At 52.7% G+C, this 21474-nt stretch overlaps 1 protein-coding gene across 5 annotated transcripts; it reads left to right on the forward strand.

Moving 5' to 3' along the window:
• Nucleotides 1–14238, forward strand: LOC119863409 (protein lifeguard 3-like). 5 transcript variants are annotated; one of them, XM_038421829.2, is made up of 13 exons: nt 22–283; nt 862–1105; nt 2192–2459; nt 4630–4739; nt 5436–5500; nt 6119–6172; nt 7538–7588; nt 7995–8034; nt 8402–8439; nt 11159–11246; nt 12870–12965; nt 13807–13860; nt 14039–14238. In XM_038421829.2, the coding sequence occupies exons 3-13, from the start codon at nt 2228–2230 to the stop codon at nt 14180–14182; spliced, it is 972 nt and encodes a 323-aa protein (XP_038277757.1). In that variant the 5' UTR covers nt 22–283; nt 862–1105; nt 2192–2227; the 3' UTR covers nt 14183–14238. The 5 variants fall into 5 exon arrangements, with proteins under 5 accessions (XP_043360747.1, XP_038277758.1, XP_043360748.1 ...); XM_043504812.1 differs by lacking the exon at nt 862–1105 and having other exon boundaries at nt 1–283; nt 4651–4739; XM_038421830.2 differs by lacking the exon at nt 862–1105 and having other exon boundaries at nt 20–283; nt 13794–13860.
• Nucleotides 14239–21474: the final 7236 nt, after the last annotated feature.

Genomic DNA, 21474 nt, shown 5'->3' on the forward strand with positions numbered 1-21474 from the left:
AGGGGGCGGGGGCACCGTCTGAAACGAAAGCGATTCTGTTTAGGAGTCCGGGGAGCGAGCGAGTGTACATAGCGCTCGGGGCTCTCTGCTGCGTCCCCACCTTTCTTGGGAAGGGAGATTGCCAAGGGCCCCAACACCCTGCTGCGTGGGTCAGGCAGCGAGCGGAATCCGGAGTGAGACCGGACCAGCACCGAATCTGCCGGGAGCCCCCGCGCTTTCCAGACCGGGGAGCCAGCCAGCCCCCTCGGAGTCAGGGTCCCTGCCGCCCCCAGGGGGAGAACAAGTAAGAGACTTACACAGCGGGGTGGAATTGGCTCGGGGAAGGGGTTAATGATTAACCCTTTCCTTCCTGCTCCCAATCAAGTCTTCCCCCCCCACACACACACTTCTTTCTCTGTTAGTGTTTCCTCCCTTTTGCTTTTATGTCTCTGATTGTTCCCTCTGTGCTGGGCTGTGCGCTGCTATATGGCCCGGTCGGAGTATGATAGATTTCTTGGGGATTGCCCCCCCCCGACCCTTGGACTGGCAGGAAAGGCACATGGGCACCCCCCCCAAAAAAAACCCAGGGCACCTCCTATGCAGGATGGAGGCCACTTCCGGTAGTAATGAGGGCAAGCCCAGATAGAGGTTTTGCCCAGTCTTGGGGATCCTGCTGGCGGAGTTAGATTGCCCGCATGGGGAGCTGGCAGGGGAGAGCCAGGCAGCACTAGCCATCCCCCCACGCGAGTTGTGCCAGGCTTCGTTATGCAAGTTCTCACAACAGGTCCCATCCTGTGCCACATCCTGCCCTTGGGCTGTCAGTGTGAGTGCTGCCCGAGTAACGGCTGATGGAACAATGCACTTGTGTCTTTGGGGAAACAGATCAGAGATACCCGCTCAGCATTTCACACCTGCAGAGCCCCTGGCTGCATTATCCCAGACCCCCTGACATCATACATGGGGTCGTGTCTGACAGCATCCAGGCATCACACTGCAAACTCCCTGGACGATCCAACACCCGGCTTGTCCGACCGTCCTTAGAGCATCTGTGCACTGGATGATTGGGGGGTGTCCAAAGCCAGGACTGTCATGAGGTGGAATCTGGGTCCTGCTTTCCATATAAAGGGTTAGTATATAAGGAACAGATGCTACCATGGTGAGTGGCATCGGCTGCAGAAGTTTAAAGCACAGCAGTAGAAGGTGCTGCAGATGGGGGATAAGCAACCTATTGACCCTCTGGAGTCTATAACATGTGACCGATCGTTTACCAGCCCTGTATACATAGAACCTTCCTATCAAACGTGGCCAGAATCTGTTACCCAAAAACCTGTGGCTCTGTCACTGGCCACCATTTGGCTATTCAGTGACTGATCAGGGGCTGTTGCCTCTTTCTGGCCTGACCTGACTCTTGTCATGGTGTGACCCCCTTTGGAACAAAGTGCGATGAAATATACGAAGAACCGTAGCGTGATCTCTGGGCAGGTGAAATTCCCCTTGAATGCAGTAACATGACACCGCCGTTGTCTGACGGTGCTGAAATGTACCAGCTGGGATTCCAGCTTAGGGCTTAGCCCAATCTGGCTCCTGTTTGATCTCTGGCCCGACTCCCCTGGATTTTAATGGCAGCAGGATTGGGCCCCTGTCCAAAATGCCGTCTCTGTTGTCAGGCTCCTGTCTGTGTCCGGCTGCAGTGAGGAGGGTTTAAAGGGCTCCTGGCCTCTTGTGACACGAAGCCAGTGGGAGGGATTTGGGGCTATTCGTAGCAGGGTTCCTGTTAGCTGTCTCCATGGCCCTGTCTCTCCCAACCCTGGCTCGCTGGCTGGGATGTTACAGAATTGCTGCCCTGGCGCTGCATGCAGAGATCACTTGATCTGAACCCCGGAAGGACTTGGGGAGAGCATTTTGCTGTCTGGGGCCCCGGGGCAAAAATTACTTAGATGATTGTTGGCATTTAAGACCCATCCACTGAACTGTGTCTTTGGTTACCAGGATCTGCCTTGCGCCGGGTCTTTTTTGAGGTCAGTAATAGTCTTTATTAACCATGCAGAAATATCACCCGGGCCATCTTGAGAGGAGGGCTCTGGCCGGTGGGTCTGCGCTTAGCTGGACTCCGGTGTACAGAGCCGCCATGGCCCAAAGTCGTGAGTTTTGGCTAAGGGTCCATGAATTGCGCAGACAATAATGGCAGATTTTTCTTTCCCTCTGTCTCCAGGTGCTTGAGAGCTAGTCTGAGCATTTGGGAGTCCCCATGTCATACCCCAGTGCTCCCCCGCCCTACGATGACAAGAATCCCCTCTACCCTCCACAGCCTGGAGGCCACCCGCAGCCCGGAGCCTATCCCGGGGGCTACCCGCAACCTATACCCTATCCCGGGAGCTACCGGCAGCCTGGAGGGTATCCTGGGGGTTACCCTCAGCCAGGAGGATATACCCAACCAGGAGTCCCGTTACCCCCCATGTCAACACTCCCGATGAACCTAGGTAAGCTGAGCATTCACAATAGGGGGCACGGTGCAGAAATCCACTGATGGGCCATCTGGCCCTATCCCCAAAGACCAGCTTACTGCTTCTGAGATCAGAGTAAACCCACTGGGCCATCAAGGTGCTGAAAGAGAGAAGGGTCCACCCCTGGTTCCAGTTGTTCTCGGTCCCGTTCTGCACAGAAGCAGGTCACCCCAAGGACCGGAGCAAAGAGAGTAACAACGGGCTAGATTCTGCTCTCAGTAGACAGGGCCAGATGTGCCATCAGGGTGGCAGTGCCCATGTGGGACCAGAGAAGTGAGGAGTGCAAGGCAGAGGAGATGGTGGGGTGAGGGGAAGGGGTCACTGGAAGGGCAGGGTAATGGATATGGTGACTCAGGCTCTGCAGGACCTGGCATGAGTGGGGGGGTAGGAAGGGATTTCTTTGACCCCCTGGGACGGATAGGCTCCGATATGTCACTCCCCCCAGATCTGATAGAGGGGAGATGTCCCGGTAAAAGGCAAAACATTCCAGTCTTCAGTCCTGTCACATCAAAGCTCACTCCTGGGGGAATTCTGAGCCAAAATATTAAAAATTCTGTGCCCAATATTTTAAAATTCTGTATATTTTATTTGTTAATATAACACAGTACAATCCATGCCAATTTCAATTATTTTGGTAATTTATTTCAAAATACCTTTCCACAAGTATGTGTGTAACAATACAGATGACAAAAAAGATTCAAGATGTGTTTTTTGACAAATAGATTCTTTCCTAGGCTTAGTAATACAGAATTCTGAGTAATAATTCATTTAAACTATAATACAGAACCATATTTCCTGCTCCCCTCAGAAACAGTGCAAAGGCTTGGGGGAGTCAGGGGTAATGGAGGGGCTGAGAGAGAGGGAAGGAGCCTGGGAGTGAGCTTGGAGGGTTGTTGGGTGTGGGTTGGAAAAGTATAGGCAGGTTTTTTTTGGGGTGGGGGTGGGGATTGTTAGAGAATTGGGGAACCTCCCCCATGCAGACCCTGCCTGACCCTAACCTCTCTTCAGTCAGATGCATCTACCCAGTCCCCATGTGTTCCTGCACCCCCACTTCCATTGAGCCCCTGCCCGAGTCTGTCCCCCTCGACTAGCTCTTCTGAACCCCAGTCTATGTGATCCCCCAGCAGCCCTGTGTGCCCCGCTCTGTCTGTGTCCCACCCACATCCTGTGCCTATTCACCTGGCCCTACGGGCAGGGCGCTGTAAGGAACGCATCCTCTCCTCCCTATTGGCTGTTGACTGCTCCAGCCGGTGAGCCGGCTGCCCTCTGTTCTGCTGCCACAGCAGCCCATAGTGGGCGAAAGGCATAATTGCAGTGCCTCTCTGGCAGTATTTTCTGGGGAGGAAAAAGAAATCTGTAGGGGACATGAATGCTGCGCATGAGCAGTGGCGCAGAATTCCTCCCGCTGTAAAGGCTGGGCTGAGCTTGGCACCAGCCAGGCCCAACAGCCAGCCGCAGTGGGATCAGATCACCTCAACCTGCAGATTTGGGAGCTGTTAAGACCATGGGGCAGCCTATGAAACTGCAGGGTTTGGGAGAGGGAATTGGGAAAACACCCCCAAACTGCTGGGGGATAATCTAGGGGACAATGGCCGCTGTGCAGAGAACAATCTATTCCATTCCTCTTCCCCACTCGAGGGTCCCGGCTTTGCCCTGTGGTGACAGGGGCAGCCACAGCCTGGCCCCTTACGTGGCTGCACAGAAATGGTCCTGGCCAGAAGGAGGTGGGGTCTGATGGAGGAGGGGAGGACACCCGGAAACACTCAACTGATGGGCCGAGCCTGGGGGCGGGAGAGGGGAAGGAGACGGTGCCACTAGAGTGTGGGGACAGTGACTTCCCTGCGCCTTGTGCCCTATGCACCCCTGGCATCACCCTACCAGGTACCAGCCCAGCATCTCCTGTCTGGGCCCAGCCCTCTCGGCCATGCTGCCAGTGAGACACTTGCTGGTGCCGAGGGGCTGTTGGGCTGGGATGTCCCGCGGGGCAGCTCGCTCGTGGGGAGAGATGGTTGGGGAGGGACCTGACGCTCAGGCGGGGCAGCCCCTGGATGCATGACAAGTCAGCAGGGGCCCAGGAGAGCCGATGCCCCCAAGCCATGCCAGTGTTAAGGCACTGAAGGCTCTCTGCTCCCCTTCTATTCTTCAGGGGACACCGGTCTCCCCACAGGGAACAGCTACATCACCAGCTTGGGGGATGATGTCATCAGGACTATTGACTGGGATGACAAGAGAGTGCGACACGCCTTCATCCGCAAGGTAACTCTAGAGGGAGCTGGGTTGCCCAGCCCCCAGGGGTGCAGGGTGGAGGAGCCAGGGGGGATGGGTGGGTAGGGGGTGTCTCCCTCCAGACTCTGGCCCCCAGGAACAGGCTGTGGCTGGCAGGACGAGCCTGGGTACCAGTGCGGGGCCGGGGGCCTGTGTCTGAGTGGCGAGGCCAGCGGCTAGGGGCAGCGTCAGGCTCCCGTGGCTGCAGGGCCCCCCTAGTGCTGGTGGGGACTGGAGTGGATTGGGTTACAGAGCCCCTCCCCACGCTGTCCGGGCTAACAGGACACCTGGAGCCCGTTGGATGGGAACCTTGGTATGTGCTGCCCACCCTGGGGACTACGAGGGGCTCGATGTCCCTGGCCCATCCAGTCCCTGGCGCCCTGCCCAGCTGCTGTATGGGGCATGGCAGGGGCTGGCTCCGAGTACATCAGGAGCGGGACTGAGAGCCAGTGACTCTATCGCACCTGGGGTGCTGGGCAGCTGGGGGGCAGTGATGCCTCGGGGCAGCCTTGGCGTGTCTGTGCAGGGAGCTGGGCTGGTGCCCCGTGGGTGATCCCTCTGTGCCTGTCTGTGCCCTGTATGGGAGCAGGGCTGGTGCCCATGGGTGACCCCTCTGTGCCTGTCTGTGCCCCACAGGGGAGCAGGACCGGTGCCCATGGGTGACCCTTCTGTGCTTGCCTCTTTCAGGTCTACACCATCATCTCAGTCCAGCTGCTGGTGACCGTGGGCATCATTGCCGTGTTCACCTTCGTGTGAGTCTCACCTTGTCCTGAGCCCAGCCCTTACCGCCAGCTGCTGCTGTCCCAGGAGGGGTCCCTGCTCCACGGGGCCCCAGGAACTGGGACATCCCAGGGACTCTCCGGAGGAACGAAGACGTCTGCCCCCAATGCCCTGTCCCCCCACTGAAGGGAGGAGCCAGAACCTTGCCTCGGGGATGGAGGAGATGAGCTCTGACTCACAAGGGATGGGGAGCCCCACCCTGGGGCTGTTTAAAGCCGGGCTGGGTGTAGCCCTGCAGGATGGGCTGTGTGGGGTGACCCTGCCCTGCCCTGACAGGATTCCGGATAGATCCTGGTGGTTCTGTCTGGGGATCTGAGCACAGAACGGGACAAGGTTAAAGCCCTGTCCTTGCTCCTGGGCTGGGGACCCCACAGTGGGTCTGTGCTATGTGGGGGGCAGGCAACGGCTTGGGGGTGATGATGAGCAGGAAGCATCAAGCTTCCCAGCCTTCTCTTAGGTCAGTCTGCTGCTCGCTAGGGCCCACGCTGTGAACACTGGGGCGGGGTGGAGACCACAGGGGAGCAGAGCAGGGGCCACGTGGTGCCGGGTGGAGCCAGGAACTGATCTCACGCTCTTCTCCCTCTTCGCAGCTCCCCCGTCCGCGCCTTTGTGCAGGGGAACATTATTGTGTACTACTCCTCTTAGTAAGTATCACTCTGCCCGGGCCCACCTGCCCTTTGGCTGGGTTTCTGTACTGCTGTATGAGACCTGGCAGAGTCACCACCGCTCGGTCAGTGCGCTCTCTGCTGAGTGCCAAGAGATGCTGGTGCCCCATGCCAGAGGCAGAGGGTCCTGTGTGGGCACCGCCTCCAGCCCCTGGTGGCCTGGGGAGGGACAAGGGTAGTTAATCACTTTCTCTATGAAAAAAAACAAGGAAATCAAATGCAAAAAACTCTGCTAATACAGCTGAGAACATCACTATATCAAGGAAGGTTATGAAATTGCAGGTCCACCCTCAAGGATTTGTAATTAATATGTCAAATTGGGGGTGTAGCATATGATTGGAGAATAAGAGAGGGGGAAAAAGTGATTCAGACAACCATGGACCCATGAGTCTGAGCTCAACTGTAGACAAGGCTTGAGAACAAATTTTGAAGGAAAGACTTATCAGAGGTAAATGGGATAAAGTGCAGTGGGCTCACCACAGGTAGATCGTGCCAGGTGAACCTGGTCTCTTAACTGATTCTCTAGACAGGGAAATGTGGTAGATCTGTCTATCTGGATTTCAGTGAAGCATTCGGTACAGGACCATGTGGGAAATCATCAGTGGAGATGAGACCGTGAGGACTAGTGCAGGAATTGGAAGGCAGCTAAGGAACTGGCTACATAGCAGCTGATAATGGGTTATGCGGAAAGGCCAGAGGGAGGTGACTAGTGGTATTCCTCAGTGATCAGTCTTGGAATCTGTCTAACTTAATATTTTCATTGGAGGCTTTGGCAGAAAAAGTAGGTGTGCTAATGAAATTTGCTGGGGATACAACGTTGGGAGGCATCGTCAGTATGGAGGAGGATCGGAATATCATCCAAGAAGCACTGGGTGGCCAACAGACTGGAGAATAGAAACAGGTCATGCGTTTAGAGAATAATAAGAATTTCTGCTATAAACTGTGGGCTCCTCAGTTGGGAACGTCAGAGGAGGAGAAAGACCTGGGGTATTCGTTGATTGGAATGACTATGAGTTACCGTGTGAGCTCAGCCGCTGCTTTGTGCCTCGATTTCCCCTCTGTGCCATGGGGGTAACGCATCCCTACTCCCGAAGCGCGAAGGGAAATGTGAGGAATGTTTGTCAGGTGCTTTGAGATCCCGAAGTGGAGGTAAAGAGCAACACACGGCACAAGGCCAGCAGGGCAGAGATAGTTGCTGGAGGCGCCGGGAATTGGAAAGGCCTGACTCTGTGGGCGTGAAACCTCGGCCCTTCTGCTGCCCTGCATGCAGCTCCGACCGGCCCCGGCTCCGGGTGGGCAGCAGGGCTGGGAAGGGTTCCAAGCTCTGTCTCTCTCTCTCCCCAGCGCTGTGTTCCTGGTCAGCTACCTGGTGCTGGCCTGCTGCCCGGGCCCCAGGTGAGTGTCTCAATCACTGGGGATCAGAGAGGGCGGCCCCTCCCTCCAAGCCCGCACCCTGGCTCCGAGTTCCCTGGGCACTAGGAAGCGGGTCGCGGGGGAATGACTGAGGCAGGGGGCCGAGGCCAGAACGGGCTCTGGCTCCATCCCCAAGGGGCGATGAGGCTGCCCCCCGGGTCGATTCCCGTCCATCTAGGCCGCGGCCTGCCCTGACGCGGGGGTCGGTTTTAACAGGGACCCCCCTGTGCCCTGCAGTCTCATTGGGCCAAAGTGGTGCCCTCGCCCCAGGTGACATCACACTGCGCTCACCCCAGAAACCCCGACCCCCCGCGTCCCCCTCCAGCCTGCAGCGCCCTGGGCTCTGCCTACCTGCACCCTGACCTGTGTGTTCTCTGACTTCCCCAAGGAGATGCTTCCCCTGGAATCTCATCCTGCTGGCCATCTTTGTAAGTGGGGCTGTGGGGCTGGGTTGTATAGCGGTGGGGGGGGGCTCAGCCCCAGGGTGGGAGGGGGCCCTGGGGAGAGGAGTGGGATGGAACGAAGGGAAGGCTTTGATGGCTGAACACTGGTTAGGATTGGGCCTGGGGTCACGTGTGGGGGCGTAATGGTGGTGTCTGTGTGTTTCATGGGCCCCCTCCCACCTCAGGGTCACACCTGTGCCTGAAACACACCCCTCAGGCCATGTGCCCCTCAGTGCCTCCTGCTGTGAATCCCCACGTCTCGGCGGGGACCCGGGAAGCCGACACGATGCTTTGATCCCGCGCTGGGGCTTGCTCCACAGCTAATCGCCCTCTTTCCTTTCGTTTGCTGCAGACGCTGGCCATGGGCTTCATGACAGGAACCATCGCCAGGTACTGCGGAGCAGGGGAAACCTCCTCTGAGCCCTTTCCCTCCTTCGCCTTCCCCGAGTTTGCCTATCGCCCACTGGTGTGAGGTGTGAAGCACACCGCCCAGCAGGCTACTAACATCTCTGTGAATAGAGACAACCCCCCTCGCTTAAAAATGAACAGAGGCTTTTTTGGTAGTAAATTAGTCTCAGAAAGGCTCTTGGATTCCAATCCCAGAACAGCCCCATCTGCAGCCTTGACATTGATCACAAGATCCAGATCAAATCAAGTTTTTCCTCTGTTACTTGCCAAGACCCCAGCTAAGTGTCTCCCCTTGAAAACCTCCGACTTATCTTCCTACCGGGTGACCTGGATAAAAGGCTAGAATCTGGGGGTGGATATGAGAAGTTGCAAGAGGGCCATCGGAGAAGCAAGAGGGAAAACAGTGGGATAATCTGCCACACATCTTAGCTGTCTGTACACTAATGCAAAAGATATGGCAAATCAAGAGGCAGACCTGAAAGTCTGTGCACACATACAGAATTAGGAGTGAATGGGACTCTGGGATAAATCATATGGTGGAAATATTAGTAGAAGGGACCTCTTGTTCAGGAAGGCCAGCAGGGAAAAAAGGACAGAGGTGTTTCTTTGTATATTAAGAATGTATACACCAGTTCTGAGGTCCAGAAGGAGGAGGTGAGAGGCATTCCCGTTGAAAGTCTTTGGGGGAAGCTGCCAGGGGAAAAAACAAGGGTGATGTCAAAGGAGGGGTCTACTACAGGCTCCCAAATCAGAAGGAGGAGGTGGATGTCTTTTACAACAAATTTCAGAGTAGCAGCCATGTTAGTCTGTATTCGCAAAAAAGAAAAGGAGGACTTGTGGCACCTTAGAGACTAACAAATTTATTTGAGCATAAGCTTGTGTGTTTCATGGGCCCCCTCCCACCTCATCCGATGAAGTGAGCTGTAGCTCACGAAAGCTTATGCTCAAATAAATTTGTTAGTCTCTAAGGTGCCAAAAGTACTCCTTTTCTTTTTCACAACGAAGACATATCCCAAGCCCAGGCCATAGTGATAACATGGGACTTTACCTATCCAGACATCTGTTGGAACAACAATACGGCAGGACCGTTGACTGTCCAGATGGTTCTTAGAATAGGCTGTGAGCAACTTTTTGTTCCAGGGGAATAACGGCTAGACGGTCGTGTTGCTGAAAAGGATCTGAGGGTTCTAGTGGATCACAAATTGAAAGAGTCATTAAGACGTGAAAAAGGAAATACTCGTTCTGGGGCCTATTAACAGGGGTGTCGTATGTAAGACATGGGAGGTCATTGCCCTGCTCTGCTCAGCACTTAGTAGGCTCAGCTGGAGTACTGCGTCCAGGTCTGGGCACCGCACTTTAAGAAAGGTGTGAACAAACAGGAGACAGTCCAGAGAAGAGCAACAAAAACAAGAGGTTTAGAAAACCTGACTTGGGAGGAAAAGTTGAAAGAATTGGGCATGTTTAGTCTAGAGAAGAGAAGGCTGCAGCAGGGCATAATAAGTCTTTGCCTATGTTAAGGGCTGTTATAAAGAGAACAGTGATCAATTCTTCATGTCCACTGAGAGTAGGACAAGAAGGAATCTATTTAATCTGCAGCAAGGGAGATTTAGGGGAGATATTAGGAAAAGCTTTCTAACTGGAAGGATAGTTAAGCCCTGCAACAGGTGGCCTAAGGAGGCAGTGAGATCCCCATCGTTGGAGATTTTTAAGAACAGGTCGGACAAATGCCTATCAGGGATACTCTGGGTTTACTTGGCCCTGCCTCAGTGCAGGGATAGACTAGATGACCTCTCACGGTCCCTTCCAGGCTGATGTTTCTCTAATGGAAGCAGCAGTGCTTCCTGCCTTCCCCACCACCAAATGTCCCCTGTCCTGTAGTAGCTACATCGCTGACTCTCGGCAGCAGATCCTCTCACGCAGAGCTTGGCAGATAACAGGGAAAGATTTTGTGTGAAGCGACCGATCACGTCTTTGTTGGCACATGGAGCCAAGTTTGGATTTGGAATCGTTTTAAAGGAGGGGGAGGGGAAAGCTTTTTAATTCCCCTTTGACAATCAGCAACTCACCCTGGTCATCTCGGATCTTGGGTGGGTCCCTAGAATAGCGGAAGGGTCTGTCCCTGGAACGGGGTATAGTCGGGCTGAGCCATCACTACCAATCTGTTTGGCCATGTCATTGCCGACGCCTAGGGCTGCTGAAACTGGGGCAAACTGAATACGTCTCCTGGCCCTGTCCCCCTTCTGCTGACTCTATCTGGTAATTAGAGCGACAAGGTGGATGTATTTGGTAATGTCTTTTGCAGCGCAGACAGGGAGAATAGAGACATCTGGTGTCGGCTGCAGGTCTCCATGCACCATCCCGGCCCTGTCATGTCGGGGTCGCTAGCCCTGCGGAGGAAGTGGGCTCGGATGGAGAGGAAAGCCAGCCCCCGCCATGGTTCTAACTTAAGGGATCCTCCTGGCTTAGCTCAGGTTGAAGGAGTCGCCCTGGAGCCTGGACTCAAACAGGCGCCTCCTGGGGGCGAGGCTTTTCTATAGGGCCATGGGTGCCGGGTCGGATCACCCGCCGAGCCCACGGGATCGCACTGCTGGGGAGCGAGCCCCAGTTCTTAGCTCCCATTTGCATGTGGAGGGTGAAGTGGGAAATAATTGAATGGCTTTTAAACCTACCCCCCCTTCCCCTTTTAACCTTTTGTGTGCAGCATGTATGAAACCATGGCAGTCCTGATCGCCATGGTAATCACTGCTATAGTGGCCATAATTGTCACCATCTTCTGCTTCCAGACCAAGGTAAGGCTCAATGGGATTTCTGCCCGTCCAGGGCAGTGGGGACGGTGGGAGTTTGGGGATTTCCCCTCCTGAGGGCCCCCGTGGCATAGGCTGGAACTGGGCATGAGGCAGGCGCTGCATCATGCAAAGTGGGGTGCTGGAGCAGAGAGCCTGTTCCCCTGGGGGATCCATGCTGCCTGCACCCAGCTCTGGGAGTGACAGAGCAGGAATCTAACCTGGATCTCGTGTGGCAGCACAGAGAGAGCTGGGTCAGTGACTCTCCAGGGTCAGCGCTTTGGTGTGTCCCTTCCGGCCGGATGGCCATTTCCCAGCGCGGCTCCCAGTGGCTGCATCCCAGCTGGGCAGTGTGTTGCCGTGCGTGCTGCTGACCCTCGCTACCCAGGCTGCCACGCAACATCCGTCCCGTGCCACCCACCCTCGGAGAAGAGCCGATGCAGCTGATCCGTGCTGACATGGGGAGCAGATGTGCCTCAGGCTGCTCCAGGTTATGGTGCCTTCTGCAGGGGAAGCCCAGTGCGGTGCAGGGAAGATAAAAAATCTATGGTGTGGGGAGTGGTTTAACTTTTAAAAAAATCAATTTTTTAAATTTTAAATTAAATCACAGGTTTATTTTTTAAAAATAAACATGTATTTAAAATTAAATTTGAAATTGGCAATTTAAGACCTAAATTTATTCTAATCTATTAAAACCATTTAAATTAAATGCAAAAAAGTAATATTAAGCAGCCCCTGCTTCAAAGAACGTCACACCACTGAGCTGGTGGAAGTCACTGGCTAAACACCTGGAACTAGAGTTTGTTGAAGGGCTAACCCAGCTTTTGACAGCAGTAGACTCTTCTGCAGGTGTAGACAGATCATTTTCTCCATTTTAGTTTATTCAACTAGTTTGGTTCATTCAAAGTTAAGAAACCAGTTGGGAACAGTGAAAAAGCAGGAAAGTTCGTTTTCCTCTTCCAATCTCTGAATAAAAACCAGTATGAGGTGAGAGGATGAGATCTACTAGTTCTAAAATCTTGAAGGATACTGTGACTAGAAACAATAAGTTCAGTTCACTAACTACAGACAGTACTTCCTTTGTTTAATAAATCAGTTAGTTTTGAATGCAAAACATGTTTTGATCAACTTTTTTTTTTTTAATGTATCTAGCACCTTTAAGGTATTTTTCTTTAATGATAAAAAAATCGCTGTTTTTCTATATTTTTATTGTTTGAATTTCCATCCAAACAGAGCTTGATGCAAATCACAACGTAATCATCATCTGGTAAAAAGTTAATCTACGTAACTGCTTAAATAGATGTGTATAGATCTAGTGTCTCCTCCTGGTTAGCAAAGAGAAGCACCAAATTTAGTGTAAAAGCTCTATTTAGTTGCAAGTTTACCTGTTTTAATGGTTGCCAACCAATGATCTATTGTCTTTAGGACAGTAACTACAACGTACAAATACGAATCACAATTACAATCAATGATTTAAATCAAGGTTTCCCGTTTGCTGATTTAAATCATGATTAAAATCGGTGATGGACATGGCTTTGATTTAAGTCAGTCCATCCTGGTGCAGCGGGATGGCTGTGTTCCACTGTGCTCTGTGGGTCTCGCAGTGACTTATCTCCCTCCCGCCGGCAGGTGGATTTCACATCGTGTACCGGGCTGTTCTGTGTGCTGGGGATCGTCGTCCTTCTGACCTCGACAGTCTCTGCCATCGTCCTTTACTACAAATGTGTGAGTAGTGGCTGCTTCTTGTAACATGGGGACTTGGGGAGACCTATTCAGGGACAGACGGACATGCTACCAATGCTGCTCTCTGCAGGCCCCATCCATATCTGCAGAACTTAAGCACAATGTTTCCAGCGTGGCACATGTGACCTACCTGAGTATGCAGAGAGCCTGAAGCAATAGCTCTGACAGATGGATGACCTGTCTCATTTACACAGGGGAGATGTTAATTCTGAAACCTAATTATGGCAAATCGGAATGTCATCAGCAGAGAGATTTCATCCCTGATCACATCAAGTTCTGGGCAGTGGGTGAATGAAGTTACCAAAACTTTATCTCTCAAACGGATCCCACTTCAGCAACTTACCCAAAAGCAAATCTCTGTCCCTGAGCCAACTGCAGTCAGCAACAGCTTGTGCTCAGCCAGGGATTTTAGTTGGTGTTTTGTTGACAGCGGATGTATTGCCTGGGAGACTTGGTCAACCTTAAAAGGCAGCTGTGGTGCAGACATGGTATTTGGAAGGGGTGGGTAGCTAAAATCAGATCATTGTTCTTCACTCCACACTGCAGCTGTACCTCCTTGAGCTCAACAAGAGAGAGCAACTTGCCACCTTTCATGTGCTGAGCAGGATTATGCCTGGTTGATGCTTGGATGGGAGACTTCTAAGAAAACCCCGGGTGCATCTGATTGAAGTGTGGGTGACTCAGTAGAGGGTGCTCTCCCTTCTGCGTTGGTGTTGACCCTAGAGCCCCCGAGTTGTGCTAGGGGATGCTGTGTTGCTGGAGTTGCTCTTTCAGACAATATGCAAACCCAAGAGTCCTGACACCCTGTAGTCTCTTTCTGCAGATTCAGTGGGTCCACATGCTGTTTGCGGCCGTGGTCGCGATCGCCTTCACCCTGGTGAGTATCATCGCTTGGCCTGTCCCAACTGAGCCGGGAGCCTCCTATGTGGGCTGCTGCATCGGATGCATTCCTGGGGCGGGTGGGGGAGGATGGAGGCAGCTCCTGGCTCAGGTACGTGGGGCTGAGGATCTGTAGTGGCGTGGCTGACACATCTCCCTGTCTGTGGTCTCCCCAGTTCCTAGCCTATGACACCCAGGTGCTGGTAGGGACCAAGGAGTATGACCTCAGCCCGGAGGAGTACGTCTTCGGCGCCCTGGAGATCTACGTGGACATCGTCTACATCTTCTTGTTCCTGCTGCAGTTCCTGGGCTGTAAATAAAGCCTCTAGGGGGGCTCCCGGCTGGCATGGCCCGGGGCCGAGAAGCGCTCTGGGAACACCTTGCTTCCTTCCTGCTTCTGTGCCTTTCTCCCTCCTTGCCCCCCGGCATGTCTCCCAGCCGATGGCCTCTGGTTTCCCTCCTTCCCTGGAGAGCCCAGCGTGTGATTCCCACAGTCTGCGCCTAGAGGGGTAACAGGCAAGACTGTGCCCTGGAGAAGCCCAGTAACGAGGCTTTGCCCAGCAATGACGCCAGCGTTGGCAGATTTCTGCCTGCCCTGTTAATTGCTCGGCTGCCCTCTGTGCTCCCATGCGGCCTCCCGTCTTTCTTCGCTCCCCACGCTGCCCCTGGGGATGTGTCAATGCACCAAGTTCATCCCCATAGCAGCCCTGGGAACTCGGTGCCAGGCAAGGCACCTGCCCCCAGACCCACACACACAGCCCCTCTGCCAGCACTACCTGCTAAGACAAGGGGGCACCTCATATTCCCCAGAAATAGCTGAGAGAGGGCATTTCTGGACATCACGCTCCACATGCTGAGCAGTGAGATCAGATCCTGCACCCTAAGGAGAAGTGAATTCACTTCTCTTGTGGTAGAGAGCAGGCGGGTTGAGGCTTCTGTCTCTCACCTTAACGTAAGCCTGACCTATCCCGCCCTGTGCCTGGCAAGCAGCGTTACTCCGAAATAACTTGCTGGATGATTTGAGTTGCCTGGAGCTGCCTGAGGTCAAGCTTGAGACATGTCAGCCCCAGCTGCTGTTTGGACCCAGGGGAGATGTCACAGGGGAGGGGCAAGCTCGGCAGAGGGGCAGCACCTTCATCAAATCCAAACCCACTCAAAGGAGAGCAGAAAGACAGGGGCTCGGTCCTCGCTCCGATCCAAGACCCGGTGTGCAAGTTCCTTCTGTCCTGCAGAGCGCCCTCCAGTGGGGAGAAGCAGAGGGGGCTGCGATCAGTGCAAGATCTGATTTTTTTTTTTTTTTTTTTTTTTTTTAAAGACTGGGAGGGGAAATTTTTTATACATGTCCGAGACATCAGTATTTTCCCAGCACAGTTATTACCTGGTGTCTGAGAGTAGGGTTTTTTTAATAGTACAACAAAAATCTTTGGGGTTAACAATACTGCTTTGGTCTCTGGTTTGTTATGTGCCTTAAACTAGCCTTATGTTAAGTTTTTATTTTTTTTTTTAAATCTCCTTAGCTACACCCTGTGAAGTGTACATAGGAGAGACCCAGGCTGGCTTTTGACAGGTTTCTGTTCTTTCTAATTCAATGTATTTTATCCTTGGTAAGCAAAGATTTTTGTATCAAGCTGCCATATTGTATATTTGACTAGGCTGGAAAGCCAAAGGGCCTTGAAATAACATTGTTTGATGGGGGGAGGCGAATGGCACAAGGGGAATTGCAAAGAACCGTGCTGTGTATATTGCTCATGCTCTCTAGTAAGAGAGTCGCTTATTGCAGGAGGAAACAGAACTGGGGCTGCAGGAAGGGGCCTCAGGCAGCATTGTTAGTCACCACCCCTAATTCTAGAGGCTGGAAGAGGTGCTGTAAGTGTGGGTGGGATGGGGCAGAACGCTGCGTTGGAGCACTCTGGCTCCCCCAGGGCAGTGCTGGTGAAGGGGGGGCAGCAGCTGAACCCAGAGCCGGCTCCCAGCGCCTCCTGGGAAGAGCAGGCTCAGAGCAGGGCGGCTGGATCAGAATCCCCAGGTGAATGGCCAAAAGGGCAGGGTGTGGGCAGGGGAACTGGGGGTGCAGCCAGCGTTAACCCTTTGTGCTCCTCCCATGACACTAGCAGCTTGGGCCAGCCTTGTTCACTCAGTGCCTTAAATCCCGATGTCCCTGGCAGATGATTTGAGGTCAGCACAGCACATGGCTGGGAGTTGCCCCTTTCACAGGCAGCCCTCCTCAGATCTGTGCTACGCTCGTCTAGGCAGGGAGACCTGCCTGTTCTGGGTGCCGGCTTGGAGGCAGAGCTGCTGGTGAGCAGAGCCCAGCTCTGTCCTGGCTGAGGGCGGGGACATAGACCAGCTGGGGTTAGCTTTGCTATGCAAAGGGCTGCTGGGTGCACTGCAGAGGTTAGTGGATTGGCTCAACGGCCCCCCTTGCAGGACAGACCGAGAGACTCCTTCCCTAGGAGTGCTCCGCTAGCCAGGTTCGGAGTGGTCTCCAGTCCATGCAGCAGGGGCCATGAGGGGATGGCCGTATAGTATAAGCTGTATTATATTCTAATGCTGCAGCTAGTGGGAGCAGTGCGGTCGGCTCCTGACACCAAAGAACAGGGTGCGGTCAATAAAGCCACGCTATGGCATAAAGACCTAATGTGATCCTGGGATGTACAGCGAGGGGAGTGGTGAATAGGATCAGAGAGGTGATTGTAGCGGATCTACATGCAGCACTGGTGAGACAGATACTGGAATATTGCATACGGTTCTGGTGCCCACTGTGGCCTTACGCCCCATATTCTTCACAGTAATAATATATGATTATGGCATAACTATGGGTTATTTTGTGCAAGATAAGGCATGTGAGATCTCACTGAAAAGGTTGTGATTTACTGAATGGGATTATCCTATTTGTAAGCATGTATCATTTTGGTATCTGAAGTTAGGAACATTGTTTATGCATCTATTACAAATGTGTTTACATCTGGGGAACACCCACTAGGCAAAATGCAATCAGTCTAGACAGCTGGCTGGGAAGGGCCATTAGGGAAAACAATCAGTCTTAGAAGATGCTAATCTCCCACTGGAGAGCCTTCCTGGGGACATTACAAACACCCTCTGTCTCATGGCTGCTATGGCCCTACAGAGGCATCATAGAATACCAGTGTTTTTCCACTGAAAGGCATGGGAACTAAAGTTGGAGACAAAGGATTCCCGCCATATGCAAAAGCTATATAAGGCAGGGGAGTGACATCATCGTGGTTCTTCACTGACTCCCCGCCCAAAGGAGACTCCTGGAAACACCTGAGAAACAAGGACTGAACAGGGTGTGGGGGGAAGGGCTGAACCCTGGCTAGATGGGTTTCTAGCCTGTGAAAGGAATATTTGGGGTTTTAAGCTGCAAGCAAGTGCAGCTGGCCCTCAAGAACTTCTGCAAACTGCCTAAACCAACAGTTAGGGTGAGAATTTTCTACTCCAACTTCTTTAGTATATTAAGCTTAGATTGTGTTTTTGTTTATTTGCTAGGTAATCTGCTTTGATCTGTTTGCTGTCCCTTAGAATCACTTAACATCTATCTTTTGTAGTTAATAAATTTATTTTTGCTTTCTCTAAAACCAGTTATGTGTAGGAGTCATAACTTGGGGTAGAAAGCTGTGTATACTCCTCTCCACATTGAGGGAGAGGGGCCCATTTCATGAACTTACAGTTCCAGGTGGCACCCAGGGGGAACCCGTCACACCCACATTTTTAAAAGGATGTTAGAAAATGAGTGGGTATAGGAAAGAGCCAAAAAAATGGTTCAATGGTTGGAAAAAATGCCTCACAATTAAACTTCCAGAGCTGAATGGATTTCGTTTAACACAAAGATGATAGAGGGGTGACTTGATTACAGATAAGCGGTGGAGGGTTATATTTTTATCATTATACCTTGCTAAATGTCAGTTTCACCAGAAACACCAACTGACACAAAAGATTTCCATTAATAATAATTGAAATTTACAGATCGGCAAAGTAAGAAAAATGCTACTTGGGACTTTTGAAATAGGCTTGTTACAAATGGACTAGCGCAGTGACTCTCAACCTTTCCAGATGACTGTCCCCCTTTGAGGACTCTCATATGTCTTACGTACCCCAGGTTTCACCTCATTTAAAAAACTACTTGCTTACAAAATCAGACATACCAATACAAAAGTGTCACCGCACACTATCACTCACAAATTGCTGACTTTCTAATTTTTATCATATAATTATAAAATTTTGCCCAGGATTGATATCAGGCTAATGAGCCTATAATTACTTGGGTCATCCTCCTTGCCCTTTTTTAATATTGGCACAACATTTGCATTCATTCTAGTCCTCTGGAATTTCCCCAGGATTCCAAGATTTATTAAAAATTAACGTCAACGGGCCAGAGTTCTCCTCCGCCACCTCTTTTAAGACTCTTGGGTGTAAGTTACCTGGGTCTGCTCATTTAAAAATGCTTACCCTAGTAGAGACTGTTTAACATCCTCTTTAGTTACAGAAAGACTGCAAAATACTTTATCCTCCTCCCGATTCAAGCACACAATCCTGCTTCTTTCCAAACACAGAGAGGAAATATTTATTGAACACTTCTGCCTTTTCTGCATCATTGGTAATGGTTTTACCACCTCCATCGAGTAATGGACCTGTGCCATTGCTAGGATGTCTTTTCTTCAGACTCTAAAAAAAACTTCTTTCAATTGTCCTCAGCCCTGCCAGCCAGGGATTTTTCCCTGATGTCTTGAGCTTTCCATAGACATTTTCTCCTGTCAACGCAACTGCCGAAACTCAGCCTGAGAGCCCAGGTAGCCTAGTAAGATCCCTGTGTCTATACACTAAACAGAGGTGATGTCCTGCCACGGGGATTGGAGAAAGAGAGTTGACCCGTAGAAATGACAAAGGGAATGTCTCAGGCTGGCTGGCCCTTGGAGGCAAGCTGGGTTCAACCCTACCCCTGGCTTAGCAGCCATCCCTAAGCCTCATTGATGAGCTGGCAACATAAGGGCTAATTAGTGATCCCAGCTGGATGGAATGGAGTTTAATTAGAAAGACAGCCCCCAGCTGTGGTGGTGAAGCAGGGAGAGGGTTATGTAAACAGAGCTGGGACCTCAGGAGCAGGGAGAGGGTTATGTAAGCAGAGCTGGGATCTCAGCAGCGGAGGGAAGACAAGGGAAGTCGTCCTCTGGGAGGAGCTCAAGGAAGCCCAATTGAGTCCTGCAGGGAGCGAGAGGATTTCCTCCCAGAGGTAAACTGCTGGAGTCCCTGGCAAAGGGAAGGCTGGGGAATCCTGCCCGGGAAGAAGCAAGATAAGAGACACTCTGCATGGGCTAGAGGAAGGAGCCAAGAAGCAAAGGACTTCAGAGAAGCCCAGGAGGGGCTGGAAGACCAGCCTGTGTGGTATTTGGACTTCCAGCAGGGAAAAGCCTGCGGAATCAGCACTCTGAGCAGGATGAGGAAAGCAAAGAAGCCCAGAAGGGGTGAAAGACCTTTTGTGTATGTCAGCTTGGACTTTGCTACCCCGGAAGCAGGGGGTGAACTGTTATGTGACTTGGCCAGAGGGCCAAGCCATAGAAAACTCAGAGCAGGGGTCAGGAGAAGACATCGGCTAGGACTGGTCATCGGGACTGAGGAAGAGGCCAATGGGGAGCAGGGGTGCGTGTTGGGTCATGAGAAGTAAAATCCTCTGCAATGCCCTCGCCTGGCATGAGGGGGTACCCTAGAGGTGAGGGGTCCATGAATGGAGTGTTCCTAATCCTATGTTGTTGGGACACTGCTAGTCTGTTTGTGTCCCAAAATGGACATGTCTGTCTGTCTGTCTATCCCATAAAAAGAAAAGGAGTACTTGTGGCACCTTAGAGACTAACAAATTTATGAGAGCATAAGCTTTCGTGAGCTACAGCTCACTTCATCGGATGCATCCATGAAGTGAGCTGTAGCTCACGAAAGCTTATGCTCTCATAAATTTGTTAGTCTCTAAGGTGCCACAAGTACTCCTTTTCTTTTTGCGAATACAGACTAACACGGCTGCTACTCTGAAACCTGTCTATCCCATGCCCATCACAATGGTATGTGAACCCTCTGCCCACCCCGATATAAACTTTTTGGCCTAGGGCCACATCGGGGTTCCAAAACTGTATGGAGGGCTGGGTAGGGAAGGCTGTGCCCTCCCAAACAGCCTGGCCCCCACCCCATCCATCCCCTCCCACTTCCCACCCCTGACTGCCCTTCTCAGAACCCCCGAGCCATCCAACTCCCCTTGCTCCTTGTCTCCTGACAGCCCCCTCCTGGGACAACCACCCCCTCTCGGGACCCCACCCCCATCCAAACCCCTCTGTCCCCTGACTCCCCGACCCCTATCCACACCCCCACTCCCTGACAGGCCCCCTGGGACTCCCATGCCTATCCAACCACCCTATGTCCCCTGACTGCCCCCTGGAGCCCCCTGCCCCTTATCCAACTCCCTGCCCCCTTACCACGCCACTCAGAGCACCAGGACTGGCAGCTGCGCCACCCGGCCGGAGCCAGCCACGCCACCGCGCAGTCTGGCGCACCGAGGCAGGCCGGCAGCTCTCGCAGCCTTGCTGCCTGGCAGGAGATCGCAGCCCCAGGGCACTGGTGGCATGGGGAGCTGAGGCTGCGGGAGTGGGGGGACAGCAGGGGAGGGGCTGGGGGCGAGCCTCCCTGCCCGGGAGCTCAAGGGCCGGGCAGGACGGTCCCGCAGGCCGGATGTGGCTTGTGGGCCGTAGTTTGTCCACCTCTGCTCTACATCCCTGGGAAAACAGCAGAGAAAGGTCAGCATTTCACAAACCCGATCGGTCTCAACCCACCACGTAAAGTGCGGGTTTATTTCTCTCCACCCCACGTGGAGTCGCCTCAACGTTCCCGTCCCTGCAACATCATTGTTTCCATAGTAACGAATGGGGAACGGCCGAGAGACTTTTGTTTTAAACAAACGAATTGAAATGGATCAAAACCAGTGAGGAAATGGTGACGGGGCCGAATGGAAACGGGGTCACCCCCTGCGCTAAAGCCGCTGCTGCCCCACGACTGGGGAGGTTGGGGGCTTGTCCCTCAAGGCCACCAATCTCCCCAGCTCCCCAGGCTGTGGCATGGTCTCTGCGCCGCACAAAGGACCATGTCCCCAGGTGCGCTGGCCCTTTGAGCGGCGGGGAGCTGCTGCAGGGTGGCGCAAGGTGGAAGTTTTGCCTAGGGCATGAAACCTCCTTGCACCTCAGGACCATTATGAGAACACTGCTCCTACAGGTGCTGGGGAGGGGAGATGTGGCAGCATGCACATGCTTCCACATGGATTTCCTTGGTCTCTGGTGGGTCTCAGAGGAAGGAACCTCACACCTTTCTCTTGGGAGTGGGTGCAAACCCCTCCTCTCTCAGGGAATGATCAGGCTAAGATAGAGAGTCTGAACTCACCGGGTTCCATGTCCCATAAAGGAATATACTAATTGACCCATCAGAATATTTTATTGACAGATAGAGGAACTCACAAGTGTATTACATTTCTTAGCTCCAAACATACTAGATAATGATTAGGGGACAGGATGGCTCAGAGGATGGCTAATGGAGCCATTTGGAATTGGTTATTGGTATGATA

This window comes from Dermochelys coriacea, chromosome 11, assembly GCF_009764565.3.
Source record: "Dermochelys coriacea isolate rDerCor1 chromosome 11, rDerCor1.pri.v4, whole genome shotgun sequence".
NCBI lineage: Eukaryota > Metazoa > Chordata > Testudines > Dermochelyidae > Dermochelys > Dermochelys coriacea.